Below are 20,631 nucleotides of genomic sequence, written 5' to 3'. Positions count from 1 at the left end.
TGCTCTTATAAAAAGATATGGGTATTTATCATCTCTCTACACTTAGTATATTTTATCAATATTTAGGGGACATTTTGAAGTAGTATTATTTATTTGTAGGTCAAAAAGAAACTTGATTCTATGGATGATCTTGATGACTTAACTCCATCTTCTGAAACAATTTTGGAGGATTTCCACATGCCTTGCTCTAATCATAAGATTTGCATGTCGCTAATTGAACAACATGGCATGCATTGTAAAGGTAAGACCATTGTGTAAATATGAAGCCTTTGTATGTACATTACTATAGTAATATGTGAACTTCTTGTCTCGTGCTGTACCGTACAACACTGATGTGTTATAGAGCTACTCATCTCAGAAATATGTTTTGTATGAAAATAGAGAAATGTTGAATACTCTTAGCCAAAGAGCTGTAATTTCCACTATGCTTTTCGTCATGGGAATGGCACACCTGATGTGTGTTAACTCTCCTCTTCCGTGCCCTCACCCAAGGTCAGGTTACTACTATATTTGTCCTAGAATACTGAAACGACCTCGGACTGTTTTCCCTGTCATTCCACCTCCCAGGATCTTGGTCTACACTGCAACCATAGTTACCATATATTTTTAAAAATTTATATTTCATCACGTGACCCCCTTGCTTAAAGCTTAGCTATTACTTCTCATCGTTTTGGGGTGAAAGACCACAGTCCTCAGCTTCATCTTGCATTGTGTCATATCCTTCTTTCCGTGTCTCAGCCACTGTTTTAGATATTTTTCCTTACAATAGAGATTTTTCCCCCTCAACAGCTTAAGTTAGGGCAACTGCACATGTATGAAGTGTATGATTTGATAGTTTTGACATATATATATATGCATATGAAACCATAACTGTAATTCAGGCAGGTAATAACCCTTTATATGCAAAAAGTACTCATATATTTTATTTCTTTTTCTTTTTTTAATATTTAATTAATTTATTTGAGAGCAAGCATGACTGGGGGTGTGGAAAAGAACAGAGGGGGAGGGGTGCCTGGGTTGCTCAGTGGGTTAAAGCCTCTGCCTTCCGCTCAGGTCATGATCCCAGGATCCTGGGATCGAGCCCCGCATCAGGGCTCTCTGCTCAGCAGGGAGCCTGCTTCCTCCTCTCTCTCTCTGCCTGCCTCTCTGCCTACTTGTGATCTCTGTCTGTCAAATAAATAAATTAAAAAAAAAAAAGAACAGAGGGGGAGAGAGGAAGGGTAGAAAGAATTTTAAGCAGACTCCATGCTGAGTGGAGCCCGATGTAGGGCTCGATCCAACGACTCTGGGATTATGTATGACCTGAGCTGAAACCAAGAATCAGATGCTTAACCAGCTGAGCCACTCAGGTGCCCTATATATTTTAATTGTTTTTGTTTTTTTTCTGATGTAGATTCTGTCAGTTTATTGAAAATCCAGGATGCGGTTCTTTCATATGAAAGATTAATAGAACGTAAAAAATATCACTGTGGACAACTTAAAAGAAAAAATGAAAAAATGGAAAATAAGGTTAAGGGACTACAAAAGGAGCTATTAGAAACAAAAGAAATGATATCGAAGTTGGAGCTTCAAAAAATAGAATGGGAACAAGAACTCTGCAGTTTGAGGTATGATAATCTTGGTTTTAAGGAAATACTTGAACTATTTACCTTTTTTTTTTTTTAAATAGGCTCCACACACAATATATGTGGGGCTTGAACACACAGCCGTGAGATCAAGAGTCACATGCTCTACCAGTTGAGTCAGCCAGGCACCCCTTGAATTATTTACTTTTATACTACAGATGTGTACAAGTTTTAAAATTGCCAACTTACTTTCTGGGATTTTATAGGGAAGAAAACTTATTTAGTATTGTGAAGTATGAGATTCTTCAAAATAATACAGCAAGTTCTTAACAGTAAATACTTTTAATAATTTAATGAATATTCCAAATCATAATTTTAATGACCGTATAGAAATCCACCATGTGGAAACCTCATTATTTAACAAATTGAATTTTGGGTTTTTTACCCCCATTTTTCTATACTTTAATTAATGCTGTAAGGAATGTTTTTTATATAAATCTGTTTCTACATTTCTGGTTACTTGGAATAAATTCTTCAATGTACTGTTGTTTACTTGAAGTATAAAAATTTTTTAAAAAGTTCTTTGATCCTGGGGCGCCTGGGTGGCTCAGTGGTTTAAGCCGCTGCCTTCGGCTCAGGTCATGATCTCAGGGTCCTGGGATCGAGCCCTGCATCGGGCTCTCTGCTCGGCAGGGAGCCTGCTTCCCTCTCACTCTCTCTGCCTGCCTCTCTGCCTACTTGTGATCTCTCTCTGTCAAATAAGTAAATAAAATCTTTAAAAAAAAAAAGTTCTTTGATCTTATTTTTAAATTGGACCCATCAATAGGGTATAAAATGGCCATTTTTCTCGAGACAGAAAAATTTTTAAAAACTAGTTTTTTTAAAACTAATTTTGGTGTGACTAAAAAGTAAAATGGAAAATGATTACTGCTATGTTTTTTCAGCATCTCTCTTATATGTTGATAAAATTAATTGAAAAGTCTGTCCTGCAAGCACATATTACTCTTTATTGTTTACTTAATATAGATCCTGTGTTGTTATAAAAGGGGTTTTCAAATGATTTATTAAATGGATAATAGGGGAATCAAATAATAAATTATGTGTTAATTAAAAAAAAAACTGATAAGGGGCACCTGGATGGCTCAGGTGTTTAAGTGTCTGCCTTTGGCTTGGGTCCTGATCCCAGGGTGCTGGGATTGAGTCCCCCATTGGGCTTCTTACTCAGCGGGGAACCTGCTTTTCCCTCTCCCTCTGCCTGCTACTCCGAGACCTTTTTGTGCTCTCTCTATGAAATAAATAAATAAAATCTTCAAAAAAATGAAATGAATAATAATCAGCAAGGTAAATTGAGAGTATTGCAGAAGAAGAAACGTAAAAATCGTAGGGCAACAGATATTCGACTCCCTAGCCTCGTCCTGGATCACAGCAGTCTGCGGGTGACCTGTAAATGCATCTGCAGATGCTGTCTTACACGCCGTACCTGTGATATTTCGTGAAGTAGCAATTTACTTTAAGTGAATTATAACTTCTTTATGAACAGCAACTTCTCTTTTTAAATAATAACTACAGTATCTCTTCTAATGGAGGAGTAATTATGACTATGTGGAAAAAACAATAATCTTCCATTCTTTCTTGAATAATTTCAAAATTCCTTTCCCTACAATGTCTCCCAGAGATATTAGTACTAAGCAGCATAATGCTTTTCATTGCTTCTTTTCAACTACATGTATCTTTTGGAGAAGATTGAAGTGAGAAATTAAAAACATGAGCCCTAGAAAGGAATAAAAATTGAGAACGTAGAAATTTCATTTGGATAAAAAAAAAACAGCATATGTGGAAGCAGATCATAACATGAGCTTTTTATTGCTTACAAAACAAATTTTAAAATACGCACATTTATTTGCAGATTTACTTTACAACAAGAAAAGGAGAACAGAGCAATTGCTGAAACGTTATATAAAAAGACTCGGGAGCAACTAACAAGAAGAGACAAGCAATATAATAAAGAAGTTAAAATGAAACAAGAACTTGAACTTAATCTTAGAACACTAGATATGGAATTGAGGACTGTAAGATATGATTTCAATCAGGTAAGTCTTTGATAAAAGTTGCGTATTTCCATCAGTATTATTTATAATATCCCTTTGATTTAATGTATATTACTTAGGTATAAAATAGATAAAAAATTTAGTTTTATACTAATAGGAACTATGATATTTATAGCTAAAATCATTAATTTATTGTAATTCTTGGCTTCTCATATAAACCCTATGTATATTTTCTGAATGAAGGGATGGAGGGTAAATTGAGATAAATATGCATGTTGGCTTTTTTTTTTTAAAGATTTTATTTATTTTAAGAGAGAGAGCATGAGTAGGGGAATGTGTAGAGGGGGAGGGAAAGGGAGGGATAAGAATCTCATGCAGACTCTGAGTGCAGAGCCTGACTCAGGGTTGGATCTTAAAAGCTTGAGATCATGACCTGAGCTGAAACCAAGAGTAGGACACTTAACCAACAGAGCTACCCAGGCACCCCAGTTTTGGATTTTTTATATTAAAATACAGGCTAAATCACCTTGAGACTATGATGGAATTAGTTAAATGTTTTGTAAAGAAATTTTATTTCACATACTATATCTTCCTGTATTTTTACTCTATGACAAATTTAGCTGTCATTTAAATTAAAATATGAGTTATTTATGTAGGATAAAAATCCTTGTACTTAAAAAGGCTTCTTCTTTTGAACATTTTTTTTTAAGTTCTCTTAAGCTTTTGACTTTTTTTTTTAACGGTGTCATCCAAAATCCTAATGAAATATGTCTTTAGGTTGTGGAAGAACGGAATGATGTTAAGAAACAACTTTGTCGAGAACAGGATGCCAGAATATTACAAATTGGAATTCTAAACAATCACCTTTGCAAACAAAAGGAGATAGAAATGGATAACAAAAGTAGTTCTGTGGTATTTTCTTTAGTTATTTTGAAGTACACGTTTGTATGTATTTGTATGTATATATATTTTAGTTTCTGAAATTATTATTTTTTCTCCATATGTGTGTGTGTACATATATATATATATATTCTCCATGTGTATATATATATATATGTATAAATATATATGTATATATATGTGTTTGTATATATATATTTTCTCCATTTATATGTGTATATATATTTTAAAAGCCAACACTGCAAGTATAGAGGATTTTTAAAGCATGCATATTTTTGAAATTGAGATTCAGTTAAGTGGATTAACTTGAGAGTTAGCTCCAGATTTCCCAAATGAACTGAATAAAAAGTACAGTATCTCAGTATTTTTATACATATATACATAAGTATAAGTATATATATATAAGTATAAATATATGTATATACATATATACATATATACTTTGATACATTTATACATTTATGCAAACTATACATGGTAGCTTTATATACATTTTAGGCTGGCATAATTTTATTCCTATTTATATAAATTTGAATTTTTAGTCTGAAATCATGTATTCTTATGATCTTTTAATCCTTTGAAGGCCCTTACTTTTCATTAAATCATAATTTGGGACAACTGTGATGAGCTTTAGCAAAACTATATTTGATTTAATCTTCCCACTGCTATTTATAATTTTTTAAGCAATTTTACAAATAATTTGCTCATTTCAAAGCTCAATTACTATCATTTGGGCATAAGTTTGTCCAACACAAGGAGAATTGTAGCTCTGTAATTTATTAATTGGGCATTGGATCTCCATTTTCAGATTAATGAGGGGTGGCAGGATTCTTGTGTAGCAGGAATGGAGGTCAGGGGGAGAGGTGAAAGCCAGGTCATCTAGGGTCTTGAAGGCCATTAGAATGACTTCACTTATGTTCTGAGATAGTTATCTGTTAAAAGGGTTTGAGCAGAGGATTGAACATGTGAGGAACTCTGACATTAACTGAAGCCTCTAATAAAGAAGAGGGAAAACATTTCATACGGTAGAATTTACCAGTGTTAGTCCCACCTATATACCCATTTGTTCTTGAGACTTCAGTCGATTGGGAAGCTTTGCGAAAATTCATCCACAAGGAATGGATAGTGGGGCTGAACTAATTATCTCAGTAACATAATACTGACTAGGCAGGATAACATCTTTTTGTGTCTTTAACCAAATTCATTAAACAGCCATAATGTGTACATGATAGGAAAAGGAGATGAACTGATGTTTGTACTGAAATTTTCCGAGTACATAGGTTAAAGTTATATGTTGTTAACATAATTTAATAGTAAGATGATTTATAAAACCAGTAACAGAAATGTCTTATTAGGTCGCTGTGAGACAACTTCAAGAAGAACTGGCCGATACCCTAAAAAAACTATCTATGTCAGAGGCTTCACTGGAGGAGACATCACGTTGTCGTACGAATTTAGAAGATGAGGTACAGGACTTAAAGAAAAAACTGGCTCAGAGTAGGAATCAGGTATGTATGAAATGTCACATGTCAAGTTAATCTGTAGTTGGTTAAATAATATGAAGTGTTTTAGGATGCTTATTTCCATGGACCACTTCCTTCTGTATTTTCATTATAATTAATTTAATATAATTTTAGTATCCCCACAATGTACTTATTTCTTAAACTTTGACTCTCATTCTGTTATTTGTGTTATACATTTTTCTCTTATAGTAGTTACCCTTAGGAAAGTTGAAACTTACACGTCATTCCTCACAGAAATTGGGACTTTTTTCCTACTAAATAATTTTTCTAAAAGACTTATTTATTTATTTGTGGTGGGGGTGGGGGTCGGAGAGGCAGAGGGAGATGGAGAGAATTTCAAACAGACCCCTTCCCAGAAAGAGCCCCATGCTGGCTTGATTCCATGACCCATAAGATCATGACCTGAGCTAAAATCCCCAGTTGGATGCTTAACCAACTGAGCCACCCAGGTGCGCTAAACAATGTTTTTTAATGATATCTCTGTTATCGTGATGAGCTAAGCCGTGTAAAAGCAGAAGATAATGTTTAATAGAATGTTCCAGAAACTTGTCTTATTTTTCATCTCCACTCTTTTGAATGGATACAGAATCTGTACTGATTTCAGGATAACTTGTATAGAAAAGTGATTTCCCAAACCAGTTGAACTTAGACATTTCCTTTGTTTTCTTTTCCTCTTCAATATATAATAAATGCACAGAAATATTTAGATCATGTATACACCCAAAAGAGAGAATTAAGAAAATTATCTAGGTGTTGCCATTGGATTTTTTTTAAAGCTTTATTGAGATAGAATACACATTCCATACAATTCACCCATTTAATATGTGTAGTTCAATGTTTCTGAGTATATTGATAGAGTTGAGCAACCATTACTGCCATCAAGTAGAACATTTTAATGACCCTGAAAAGAAACCCTTAATCGTTGCCCCCAGGCTCAGGCAACCACCAGTCTACTTCCCGCCTCTGTAGAGTTGCCCATTCTGAATATTTCTTATGTATAGGAATCACACGGTGTGTGGTCCTTTGCGACTAGCTTCCTTCGCTTAATGTTTTTGGGGTTCATCTGTGTCATAGCATATATCAGTGCTTCATTCCTTATTATCAAACAGTACTCCACTGGGGGCTAAAACCCTTGATCATTCATCATTTGATGCACCTTTGGGTTGTTTCCACTTTTTGGCCATTAACAATGCTGCTGTGAACGTTCATTTAGTTCTTGTCTAGACATCTGTTTTTATTTCCCTGCCATCACATTTGTATCCTCTCAGTTAATTGGGTTGATTTCACCATCTCTCAGTCTTTTTTTTTTTTAAATTAACATATAATGTATTATTTGTTTCAGGGGTACAGGTCTGTGATTCATCGGTCTTCAAGAATTCACAGCCCTCAGCATAGCATATACCCTCCCCATGTTCATCACCCAGCCACCCCATCCCTTGCACCTCCCCCGCTCCAGCAACCCTCAGTTTGTTTCCTGAGATTAAGAGTTTGTCTCCCTCCCCAGTCCCATCTTGTTTCAATTTTTCCTTCCCTACTCCCCCAAACCCCCATGTTGCCTCTCAAATTCCTCATATCAGAGAGCGCATATCATAATTGTCTTTCTCTGATTGACTTGTCTCACTCAGCATAATACCCTCCCTTTAGTTCCATCCACATCATTGCAAATGGCAAGATTTCGTTTCTTTTGATGGCTGCATAGTAGTCCATTGTGTATATATACCACATCTTCTTTATTCATTCATCTGTTGATGGACATCTAGGTTCTTTCCATCGTTTGGCTATTGTGGACATTGCTGCTATAAACATTCGGGTACACGTGCCCCTTTGGATACCTACATTTGTATCTTTAGGGTAAATACTCAGTAATGTGGTTGCTGGGTCATAAGGTAGCTCTATTTTCAATTTCTTGAGGAACCTCCATGCTGTTTTCCAGAGTGGCTGCACCAGCTTACATTCCCACCAACAGTGTAGGAGGGTTCCCTTTTCTTCACATCCTTGCCAACACCTGATGTTTCCTGACTTGTTAATTTTAGCCATTCTGACTAGTGTGAGATGGTATCTCAGTATAGTTTTGATTTGTATTTCCTTGGTGCCAAGTGATGTTGAGCACTTTTTCATCTGTCTGTTGGCCATTTGGGTGTCTTCTTTGCAGAAATGTCTGTTCCTGTCCTCTGTCCATTTCCTGATTGGATTATTTGTTCTTTAAGTGTTGAGTATGATAAGTTCTTTATAGATTTTGGATACTAGCCCTATATCTGATATGTCATTTGCAAATATCGTCTCCCATTTTGTCAGTTGTCTTTTGGTTGTGTTAACTGTTTCCTTTGCTGTGCAAAAGCTTTTGCTCTTGACGAAGTCCCGATAGTTCATTTTTTGCCCTTGCGCCCCTTGCTTTTGGGGATGTTTCTAGGAAGAAGTTCTTGCGACTGAGGTCAAAGAGGTTGCCGTCTGTGTTCTCCTGAAGGATTATGATGGATTCCTGTCTCTCACATTGAGGTCCTTCATCCATTTGGAGTCTATTTTTTGGGTGTGGTATAAGGAGATGGTCCAGTTTCATTCTTCTGCTTGTGGCTGTTCAATTTTCCCGGCACCATTTGTTTTTTTTTGTTTTTTTTTTAAGATTTTATTTCTTTATTTGATAGACAGAGATTACAAGTAGTCAGAGAGGCAGGCAGGGAGAGAAGAGAGGAGGAAGCAGGCTTCCTGCTGAGCAGAGAGCCCGATGTGGGGCTCGATCCCAGGACCCTGGAATCATGACCCAAGCCGAAGGCAGAGGCTTTAACCCACTGAGCCACCCAGGCGCCCATGGCACCATTTGTTGAAGAGACTGTCTTTTTTCCATTGGGCATTCTTTCCTGCTTTGTTGAAGATCAGTTGACCATAGACTTGAGGGTCCCTTTCTGGGCTCTCTATTCTGTTTCATTGATCTATGTGTCTGTTTTTGTGCCAGTACTACACTGTCTTGATGATGACAGCTTTGTCATAGAGCTTGAAGTCTGGAATTGTGATGCCTCCAGCATCAAGCCTTGCATTAGGCTCCCTGCTCAGCAGAGGGCCTGCTTCTCCCTCTCCCTCTGCAGCTCCCCCTGCTTGTGTTCTCTCTGTCTGTCAAATAAACAAATTAAATGTAAAAAAAAAAAACCCACAAAAATTTAATTATGTTGAGTTGAGCATCTCATCTTTTTACGTGTGTTATTATCCATTTCTATATCTTCCTTAAAGACCGAATCAATTATTTTGTCCATTTCTTTATTGGATTGTCTTTTCATTATTGTAAGAGTTATTTGCGTATCCTAAATACAGATCCCTTATCAGATATAAGATTTTCAAATCTTTTCTCTTATTCAGTAGCTTGACTTTTCGCTTTATTGATGGTGATGTTTGAAGCAAAGACGTGTTTAATTTTGATGAAGTATACTTAATCATTTTTGTCTTTTGGTGTCATATCTAAGAAACTGTTGCCAAATCCAGTCACAAATGATACACCTATGTTTTTTTTCTAAGAGTTTTATAGTTTTACCTCTTATGTTTTGAGTAAATTTTGTATATATGCCATGAGGTAGAGGTCTAATTTTATTACTTTGCATGTGGATATCCATTTGTCCTAGTACCATTTGTTAAAAAGACTATTCTTATTCCATTTAATGTTTTTATACCCTCGTTATACGTCAGTTCACCATAATGTAGCATTTTCTTTTTAGATTGTCAGTTCTAATACATTGATCTATATGTCTATCCTTATGTCACTGTCCAATCAAATTTTATGAGACATCTTCCCTAGTCCTCTGGTGAATTACCACTCACTTATGTAATAATAAAAGTCACTGTAGTAGAGCTTAACCTTACTCCTGTAGACATTTTTTGCTTCTTAAAAAGGAGACTTTTACCAACTTATGCCTTGCTGACTCCCTGATCCAATGAGAAATTAGGCTCAAAAAGCTAGAGTCCTATTTCTTTTCTCCATTCATATCTCTAGTCTCTCACTCAGTGCCTCGCATATCCATTTTCATCAGATCTTGGTTGTAGGATCTGCTGTCTACTATTTACTTCATTATGTTTTATGAACTTGTTATAAAGTGTAGACTCATCCGTAAATTTCACCATCTAGGACGGAAAAGATGAACTCTGGGCCTTCAGCTTTCCTGTTTTGAAATCTTGCTAATCCAAAATTGCAACTCACAATTCGATACTCTTTTGACCTGGTTCTTGTGTATAGCACTCGTGTTGATCCTATTCTTGGCACAGATCCTACATTCTCAGAAAACTCAGTTGTCTTTATCCATCTTCTTTTAGTTTAAATAGAAAGATATGTACTTTAATAGCTCAATACATAATTAATGGAATAAACATTTATTACATTATTTCCAGAATACAGCTGTAAATTATCAGGTTTTATTTAATGGAGTTATCAGAGACAAGTAGTAGATAATCAGTTTAAGTTCCAAAAAAAAAAAAAAAAATTTCAAAGCCTGTTTGTATGATATGGGAAAGCTTTGTGGCACAACGTAAAGACGAGGTGGTCTTACTTATCTGCCCACATAAACAAGCTTGGAGTAAGATAAAGGAGAAGGTTATATTCAATTTAAAGAATGCCAAAGGATAGTACATTTGGTTTTCTAATGAAAAGATTAAAAATGATTCCATAATGTTCTCTTTATTTCCTCACTGATGAAAACAGAATAAAGATTGAGTATTAGATTGATTAAAAAATACTCAAAGCTGCCTATTTCTTTAAGAATTTCAGTTAATGGAGATCAGGTAAAAGGTCAGATTTTGGTTATTAAACTATTTCTAATTTTTCAGCTATTATACTTCAAATCACATTGTCTCTCTGCTTGCAAGTTTTTCTTTTCCCCTAGCTTGAGGGGAAATTCTGAAAAGGCGTTCCTGCCAGTTGTAATAATTTGTAATTGAAGGGAATCTTAGAAAAATATCTTAAGAGAAAGGAAGACGGTGGCAGAGTAAGAGGAGCCTAGGTTCACCTAATCCCTGAAGACTAAGAGAACAAAGTCCACTAATAGAGAGAAGAGGCCACATCAAAGAAGGTAGGAAGTACAGAGATGTCGTTAAGGAGAGAAACAGGTCCTGGCTGCTGCAGAGGAGAAGGGAGTCTTGGTCATGGAGAAGGGCAGGAGCGAGACATGGGACTGCACAAAGAGAACATTTCCCTGTAGCCACTGGCTACACTGGAAAGTGAAAGGAGCTTAATTTCATGAGTTCTTACAACCAGGGGGACTTAAAACCTGGACTTATAAAGGTCACTGGGCTTGGCTGGGATAGAGCCTGTAGGGCGCTGTGCTGCTCTTGGAGAGAAGGCAGGCAAACAACCCGGGAACATACAGCATGGAAACAGTGATCTGAATGCTGTCTGGGGCATACAGTAGGGAAATTACTCTTCTCAGAGCATTTCCCTGAGAGGCAGTGTTCACAGAGACCCCTCTATGGGAACAAAGGCCATTTCCCTCCACTGCCTCTCAGCACAAGCAGAGAGCCATCTGTGGGAAGCAGTGCAGCTCGGACACTGGCTGCCTAATCTGCTTACACCGAGCACCCTCGCTTTGCACTCCAGTGGAACTGCCCTGCTCAATCATTCTTGCCTCAGTTCCACCACAGCAGGCCTTTCCCCCAGAAAATCAGCACAAGCCCCTGCCCACACCACATCTGACCAGATTCGGGAGGGCCTCAGTTCCAGTGGAGGTGGTGACAGGTCTCATTTCACAAGCACACCAGAGCACACCTAGTTCAAAGTTGCTACCTTCAGGCCAGGTACCAAACACTGCCCACAGCGCTTAGGGAGAGCCTCTGCAGATATCTGGCCTGAAGGATAGAGCAGCCAGAACACAACAGCAGAGTGCATGCAGCACACACTAGATACTCCCCTAAGCACGAGACCCTGGGCACTACATGATGTCTTTTTACATAAGTCCATTACTTTTGGGAGCAGATGATGTAACTGGCTTTTCTAACACAGAGAAGCTGGTAGACACTTAGATAAAATGAGAAAACAGAGGAATTTGTCTCAAATGAGAGAACAGGATAAGGCCACGGGTCCAGAGATTTAAGTGAGACAGACGTAAATATCATGGCTGATGGAGGATTTAAAGCAGTGATCATAGGGATACTCACCGGACTTGAGAAAAGGATGGACAACATCAGTGAGACCCTTACAACAGAGATAAAAGAGTTAAAAAAGAATCAGAGATGAAGAATGGAATAAATGAGACAAGAAGCACACCTAATGAAATGAACAGCAGGCTGGAAAAAACAGAGGAACAAATTAACAACTTAGAAGTCAAATTAATGGAAAGCAATGAAGCCAAAGAAGGGAGAGAAAGAAGAATTATGCAAAATGAGACCAGACCTAGGGAACTCAGTGACTCCATCAAATATAATAACGTTCATGTTATAGGAGTCCCAGTAGAAGAAGGGAGAAAAAAGGTGTAAGAAAACTTGTTTCTAGAAATAATAGCAGAAAACTTCCCTAATCTAGGGAAGGCAACAGACATCAAGATCCAGGAGACACCGAAAACTATCAAAATCAACAATAGTAGGCCAACACCAAGACCTACTGTAATTGAATTTTCAAAATATACTGATAAAGAAAACATCTTAAAAGCAGGAAAGCAAGTCAGTAACTTCCAGGGGAAACCCCTTAAGGCTAGCAGGAAGTTTTTCAGCAGAAACTTTGCAAGCCAGAAGGGAGTGGTATTATCTATTCAATGTGGTGAATGGGAAAAATCTGTAGCCAAAAATACTCTATCCAGCAAGCCTATTACTCAGAATAGGAGATATAGAGTTTCCCGGATTAAAAACTAAAGGAGTTTGTGACTGCCACAAGAACTATTAAAGGGGACTCTTTGAGTGGAAAGAAGAGACCAAATGTGACAGTATAAGGCAGGAAACACAAAAGTAGCAAAAAATGAACATTTATATAAAAAATAAGGAACTCAGGAAAGAAGGATATAAAATATAATACCTTACCTAAATCATGGGGAGAAGAGAAAAGAATGGGCTCAAACTGAAAGACCAGCAGCTTAATATAGACGGCTATATGCAGAAGTGGTTATATACAAATTATATATCAGAAACCACTAATAGTGGTGCCTGGGTGGCTTAGTTGGTTAAGCATCTGACTTGATTTCAGCTCAGGTCATAATCTCAGGGTTGTGAGATTGATCCCTGCACTGCACTCTATTCCGGCCATGGAGTCTGCTTAAGATTCTCTTTCCCTCTCCCCACTCCACTTGTGCCCTCTCTAAAAAGAAATCAAAACCACTGATAAACACTCAAAGAGGAGAAAGAAATCCAAATATATCACTAAAACCAGTAAAACATCGAAGACACAAAAAATGATCAGAGAAAATCTCCAGAAACAACCACAAAGCAAGTAGTAAAATGACAAATACATATCTATCGATAATTACTTTGGATATAAATGGGGTAAGTGCTCCAATCAAAAGACACAGGATGTCAGAGTGGATTAAAGAAGAAGGAGAAGGAGAAGGAGAAGGAGAAGGAGAAGAAGAAACAAGACCCATGTATAAGCTGCTTGCAAGAGTTTTATTTTTGTCATAAGGACACTTGCAGATTGGAAGTCAGGGGATGGAAAAAACATGTATCCTGCAAATGGATATCAGAAGAAAGTCAGAATAGTAAGACTTAAATTGGACAAAAGAGAGTCTAAAAGAAAGACTGTAGTAAGAGACAAGAGCACTATATCATAATAAAGAGGACAGTCTGACAGGAAGAAGAGCTATGAATTGTAAATATTTATGCACCCAACATGGGATCACCCAAGTACATAAAACAATTAATGACTAACATAAAAGAACTAATTGATAATAATACAATAATACTAGGGCCCTTTAATTTTATTATATATGTTTTAAATGAAATTCATTGCTTTTATTCCTAATTGCAAAGGTATCCATGAAGACAATGTACAATTCAGATATTTTAGGAAGGAATAGAAATAACCAATAGTTGCGTACTTTCACACACCACTTACATCAATGGACAGATCAGAAATTCAACAAGGAAACGGTGGCTTTATATGATGCACTGGACTAGATGGACTAAAGAGATATATTCAAAATATTCCATCCTTAAACAACAGAATCCACATTCTGGAACATTCTGTAGAATAGATCACATATTAGGCCACAAAATAAGTCTTTTTTTAAAATTTAACTTTATTTTTTTTTCAGTGTTCCCAACTTCATTGTTTATGCACCACACCCAGTGCTCCATGCAATATGTGCCCTCCATAATCCCCACAACACCGGTCTTAATAAATACAAGAAGACTGAAGTCATACCATGCACCTTTTCTGATCACAATACTATTAAATTAGAAGTCAGCCACAGGAAACACTCTGAAAGACCACAAATACATGTGGGTTAAGTAACATTCTACTAAACAATGAATGGACCAAAAGGAAATAAAAGAATAAATTTTTAAAAAATACATGGAAGCAAATGAAAATGAAAACACAATTGCCCAAACTTTTGAGATACAGTAAATATGGTTCTAAGACGGAAGTATATAGCAATACAGGCCTACGTCAAGAAAGAAGAAAAATCTAAAAACAGCCTAACCTTCACCTAAAGAAGCTAGAAAAAGAACAAGAAATGAAGCCTGAAGTCAGCAGAAGGACGGAGATAATAAAAATTAGAGCAGTAGTAGTAGTGGGTAGCTCAGTTGGTTAAGCAGCAGACTCTTGATTTCAGCTCAGGTCGTGATCTCAGAGTCCTGGGATTGAGCCCTGCTTTTGGCTCTGTACTTAGTGGGGAGTCTACTTGAGGATTCTCTCATTCCCTCTCCATTTGACCCTCTCCCCACTTTCTCTTTCTCTCAAATAAATTTTTTTTTTAAAAATTAGAGCAGAAGAAAACACTATAGAAACTTTAAAAAGACAAAAATAGAAGAGATCAATGAAACCAGGAGCTGGTTCTTTGAAAAAATGAATAAAACCGATAAAGCTTTAGCCAGAGCTATCAGAAAGAAGAGAAGAAGGACCCAAATAATATCACAGATGAGAGAGGAGAAATAACAACCAACACCACAGAAATGCAGACAATTATAAAAGGATATCATGAACAACTATATGCCAGCAATGTGGACAATGTAGAAGAAATGGACAAATTCCTAGAAACATATAAATTACCAGAACTGAAACAAGAATAGAAAATTTGAACAGACTGAAAACCAGCAAAAAAATTGAATCATTAATCCAAAAACTATGAACAAACACAAGTCCAGGACAAGAGGCAAATTCTACCGAGCATTTAAAGGAAGAGTTAGTATCTATTCTCAAACTATTCAAAAAAACAGAAAAGGAAGGAAAAACTCCAAATTCATTCTATGAGGCCAGTATTACCCTGATACCAAAATGAGACAAAGACACCCCAAAAAGAACTCTAAGCCAATCTCTTTGGTGAACATGGACGCAAAAATCCTCAACAAAATACTCGCAAACGGAATCCAACAATACATTAAAAAAATCATCACGATGATCAAATGGGATTTATTCCTAGGTTATGGGGGTGTTTTAATATCAGCAAATCAATCATTGTGATACACTAAATTAATAAAAGGAGAAGAATCATCTGATCATTTCAAAAGATGTAGAAAAAACATTTGAGGGGCACCTGGGTGGCTCAGTGGGTTAAATCCTCTGCCTTTGGCTCAGGTCATGATCTCAGGGTCCTGGGATCAAGCCCCACATCGGGCTCCCTGCTCGGCAGGGAGCCCGCTTCCCCCCCACCTCTCTGCCTGCCTCTCTGCCTACTTGTGATCTCTGTCTGTCAAATAAATAAATAAAATCTTTTAAAAAAAATAGCATTTGACAAAGTGCAACATCTATTCATGATAACAAAGTAAAACATCAATTCATGATAAAAACCCTCAACAGGGGCGCCTGGGTGGCTCAGTGGGTTAAAGCCTCTGCCTTCAGTTCAGGTCATGATCCCAGGGTCCTGAGATCGAGCCCCACATCGGGCTCTCTGCTATGCAGGGAGCCTGCTTCTTCCTTTCTCTCTCTGCCTGCCTCTCTGCCTACTTGTGATCTCTGTCAAATAAGTAAATAAAATCTTAAACAAACAAACAAACAAACAAAACCCCTCAACACAGTAGGTTTAGAAGGAACATACTTCAACATAATAAAGGTCATATATAAAAAATGCACAGGTAATGACATCCTAAATGGGGGAAAACGGAAAGAAAAACCTCTTAGATCTTGCTTCTGGTTATGGGCTTCTTCTGATTAGCACTGTTTGTCATTATTAAATTAAGCTTAGGAGCACCTGGGTGGCTCAGATGGTTAAATGTCTGCCTTCGGCTCAGGTCATGATCTCCAGGTCCTGGGATCGAGTCCCATGTCAGGCTCCCAGCTCAGCAGGGAGTCTGCTTCTCCCTCTCCTCTGCCTCTCCCCCTGCTTGTGCTCTGTCTCTCCATATCTCTCCCAAATGAATAAATTTTAAAAAATTAAAAAAAATTAATCTTAACATTTATTACTTCCCACTTTAATGGAGACTAGTTTCTACTGTATAAATTATGTATCTTATTAACTCTTCTTGTCATCCGTTTTTCTATCTGTTTGTTTTTTCTTAACGAACTCCCCAACGTTTAGTGGCTTAAATAAATAACATTTATTTTGTTGACAAATCTACTGTTAGGAAAAGCGTGGCCAGGACAGCTTGTTTCTCTTCCCCTAGCTTCAGGTGGGGCAGCTGAAAGGCTTGGGGCTGGACCTGTTTGAAGATTTGTTCACTCACATCTGGTGGTGTTGATGCTGGCTATTGCCTAGGGCTATCGTTGGGGCAGGCACCCGAAACACCCGAAACACTGAAGGCACACCTGGACTCTTTGTGGCCTGAACTTTCTTACAAGATGGGGGGCTCAATTCCAACAAAGCTGCCTGAGCTGCAGAGCAAGGCAGAAGCTCTATTGTCTTTTGCAACCTAGCCTTGGAATACACATTGTGATGCTCACAATTCACCATATTGTGTTAGGAGAAAGTCACTAAGATAGGCCCATGGTCTTTTTTTTTTTTTTTAATGGAATGAATATGTAAAACCTATGAGATTAAGAGTCATTTATGGTTTTTCTCCCTCCCAATCCCATCTTGTTTCATTTATTCTTCTCCTATCCCCCTAACCCCCCATGTTGGGGGTTGCTGGGGGGAGGTGGGGTTGGGAGAGGGGGAGGGGGTTATGGACATTGGGGAGGGTATGTGCTATCGTGAGTGCTGTGAAGTGTGTAAACCTGGTGATTCACAGACCTGTACCCCTGAGGATAAAAATACATTATATGTTTATTAAAAAGAAAAAAAAGGACAGATGAATACCCAACTTTTGGAGCAACATGGACGGGACTGGAAGTGATTATGCTGAGTGAAATAGGTCAAGCAGAGAGAGTCAAGTATCATATGATTTCACTTATTTGTGGAGCATAACAAATAACATGGAGGACCTTGGGAGATGGAGAGGAGAAGGAAGTTGAGGGAAATTGGAAGGGGAGGCGAACCATAGGCGACAATGGACTCTGAAAAACAACCTGAGGGTTTTGAAGGGGCAGGGGTGGGAGGTTGGGGGAACCAGGTGGTGGATAATAGGGAGGGCACGTATTGCATGGAGCACTGGGTGTTGTGCAAAAACAATGAATACTGTTACGTTGAAAAAATAAATAAGTTAATTAAAAATAGGTAAAAAAAAAACACAAAAACCTATGCACACATTTAAAAAGCAGCGTGATTTACCCACTAGCCACAATTTTTTATATTCCTCCCACATGAAAAATACACTCACCTCCCCACCATACCTCCCATAAATCTCAGTTCTCCTGGCACTGGGTTTAGGCCTGAGTCCAACATCTTATCATCTTAGTCAGGTACAGCAGGGATAAGGTGCCTGAAGTATAGTCACTTGAGTGCAAGTGAACCCTTGTGAATTAAGGAAGACAGTTCTCTACCACTCAAAATGGAACACTCTGGTAACCTGCTGAGGACTCTCCCATTGAAAGCAGATGGGAGGCACACTAGTCCATAGCAGTTTGGAAACACACCCTGAAGCATGCTGTCAGTTCTTCAGTTAGGACTTGGTCCTAACCACCCGAATGCTTCTCCATGGCTGTTTGCTTTACTCTTTGAGCTCTTGGTTCTGTCCTTTTCCTAAGGAATGACCTGTGTTTGTAGCTGCTTTTTCAGCCTGCTTCCTCCTGGTGGGACTTCTAAGACTCAATGGCCTATTTTTAGTTTGTACTATCTTGGTCTCTTTTAGTCCAAGCTCGCAAACACTGTTTTTGCTACTATAATTCTCTTCGTTTTTTGAGTTTTCCGTGAATATGATTGGATTTCATGCCATTAGAAAAGCCATTCTCCTGGGTCTTTTTGAGATAAGCTTTTCACCTCAGGTTTCCTGTGCAGCTCTCATTTGACAATGCCTTTCAAATTCTCATACTCTTAAGATCCTTAAAGAAATTTGAGGCACATCTTAAATCCTTCTCAAGTCTTAATAAAGGGTTTATAGTTTTGGCTTCACCCATAGGCCGTGTCTTCCAGGATTTGCTTTTATCTCAGAAGCCATTTCTTTATTTTAGCGTTATTTGACAATACAGCATGTGGAGAGGCTGTAAATGAGGAACAGGTAGATGAACCCAGTAAGTCCTGGTTCCTTCATATTGAATAGTCTTTCTTTAGCTTCTCTCTCCTGTCAGTTTTACTTTCAAGTGGTTTGTGGCACGAGTTCCTTTTCCCTCTAGTGTCATTTTCTTCACTTGTCTAGAAGCCTTTGCTGTAAGCCTCTTCAAGGGCCGTCAGGTTTCCGCAAACAGTCATTGGAAGCCCTTTTGGTTTTCATTCTTACTCTTCTCTGCTTCTCACTCTTAGTTTTCTTTCAGGTTCCACCCACCACCTGGTTCAAAGAAGGTTTAGTTTTAGTTTTTTGGGTTATTTTTAATGGCAGCATCCCATTTTAATATCAGTGTCTGTTTCAGTTATTTATTGCTGTATAATAAACCATCTCATAACCTAGTGGCTCAAAACAGCATTTATCTTGTTCACAAATCTTTGGACAAGGCTGAGTAAGGCCAACTCATTTCTTCTTCATTTGGCATCACCTGGGATGACTGGAAGCTGGGAACTAGAATCTTCTAAAACCTCGTTCATGCACATGTTGGGCTATTGAGGCTGGCTTTGGGCTAGGATGTTATCCTAGGATGTACAGTATCTCAGTACTTTTTATACATATATACATAAGTATAAGTATATATATATATATATATAAGCATAAATATATGTATATATACATATACATATATACTTTGAAACATTTATACATTTATACAAACTATACATGGTAGCTTTATATACATTTTAGGCTGGCATAATTTTATTCCTATTTATATAAATTTGAATTTTTAGTCTGAAATCATGTATTCTTATGACCTTTTAATCCTTTGAAGGCCCTTACTTTTCATTAAATCATAATTTGGGACAACTGTGATGAGCTTTAGCAAAACTATATTTGATTTAATCTTCCCACTGCTATTTATAATTTTTTAAGCAATTTTACAAATAATTTGCTCATTTCAAAGCTCAATTACTATCATTTGGGCATAAGTTTGTCCAACACAAGGAGAATTGTAGCTCTGTAATTTATTAATTGGGCATTGGATCTCCATTTTCAGATTAATGAGGGGTGGCAGGATTCTTGTGTAGCAGGAATGGAGGTCAGGGGGAGAGGTGAAAGCCAGGTCATCTAGGGTCTTGAAGGCCATTAGAATGACTTCACTTATGTTCTGAGATAGTTATCTGTTAAAAGGGTTTGAGCAGAGGATTGAACATGTGAGGAACTCTGACATTAACTGAAGCCTCTAATAAAGAAGAGGGAAAACATTTCATACGGTAGAATTTACCAGTGTTAGTCCCACCTATATACCCATTTGTTCTTGAGACTTCAGTCGATTGGGAAGCTTTGCGAAAATTCATCCACAAGGAATGGATAGTGGGGCTGAACTAATTATCTCAGTAACATAATACTGACTAGGCAGGATAACATCTTTTTGTGTCTTTAACCAAATTCATTAAACAGCCATAATGTGTACATGATAGGAAAAGGAGATGAACTGATGTTTGTACTGAAATTTTCCGAGTACATAGGTTAAAGTTATATGTTGTTAACATAATTTAATAGTAAGATGATTTATAAAACCAGTAACAGAAATGTCTTATTAGGTCGCTGTGAGACAACTTCAAGAAGAACTGGCCGATACCCTAAAAAAACTATCTATGTCAGAGGCTTCACTGGAGGAGACATCACGTTGTCGTACGAATTTAGAAGATGAGGTACAGGACTTAAAGAAAAAACTGGCTCAGAGTAGGAATCAGGTATGTATGAAATGTCACATGTCAAGTTAATCTGTAGTTGGTTAAATAATATGAAGTGTTTTAGGATGCTTATTTCCATGGACCACTTCCTTCTGTATTTTCATTATAATTAATTTAATATAATTTTAGTATCCCCACAATGTACTTATTTCTTAAACTTTGACTCTCATTCTGTTATTTGTGTTATACATTTTTCTCTTATAGTAGT

The 20,631-nt window shown here is 37.4% G+C and overlaps 1 protein-coding gene across 1 annotated transcript in view; it reads left to right on the top strand.

Annotated features, from left to right (window-relative positions):
* Positions 1–20,631, top strand: part of LOC123946521 (ankyrin repeat domain-containing protein 26-like) — a 180,633-nt gene that overhangs the window by 70,477 nt on the left and 89,525 nt on the right. The window contains 6 exon segments of the mRNA XM_046011883.1: positions 100–241; positions 1,394–1,607; positions 3,472–3,655; positions 4,391–4,525; positions 5,869–6,021; positions 20,271–20,423. Of these exon segments, the coding sequence (XP_045867839.1) occupies positions 100–241; positions 1,394–1,607; positions 3,472–3,655; positions 4,391–4,525; positions 5,869–6,021; positions 20,271–20,423 (981 nt within the window).

The sequence above is a fragment of the Meles meles genome, chromosome 7 (assembly GCF_922984935.1).
Source record: "Meles meles chromosome 7, mMelMel3.1 paternal haplotype, whole genome shotgun sequence".
NCBI lineage: Eukaryota > Metazoa > Chordata > Mammalia > Carnivora > Mustelidae > Meles > Meles meles.
The sequence above is the reverse complement of the archived record's forward strand: the minus strand, read 5'-3'. Positions and strand labels throughout refer to the sequence as shown.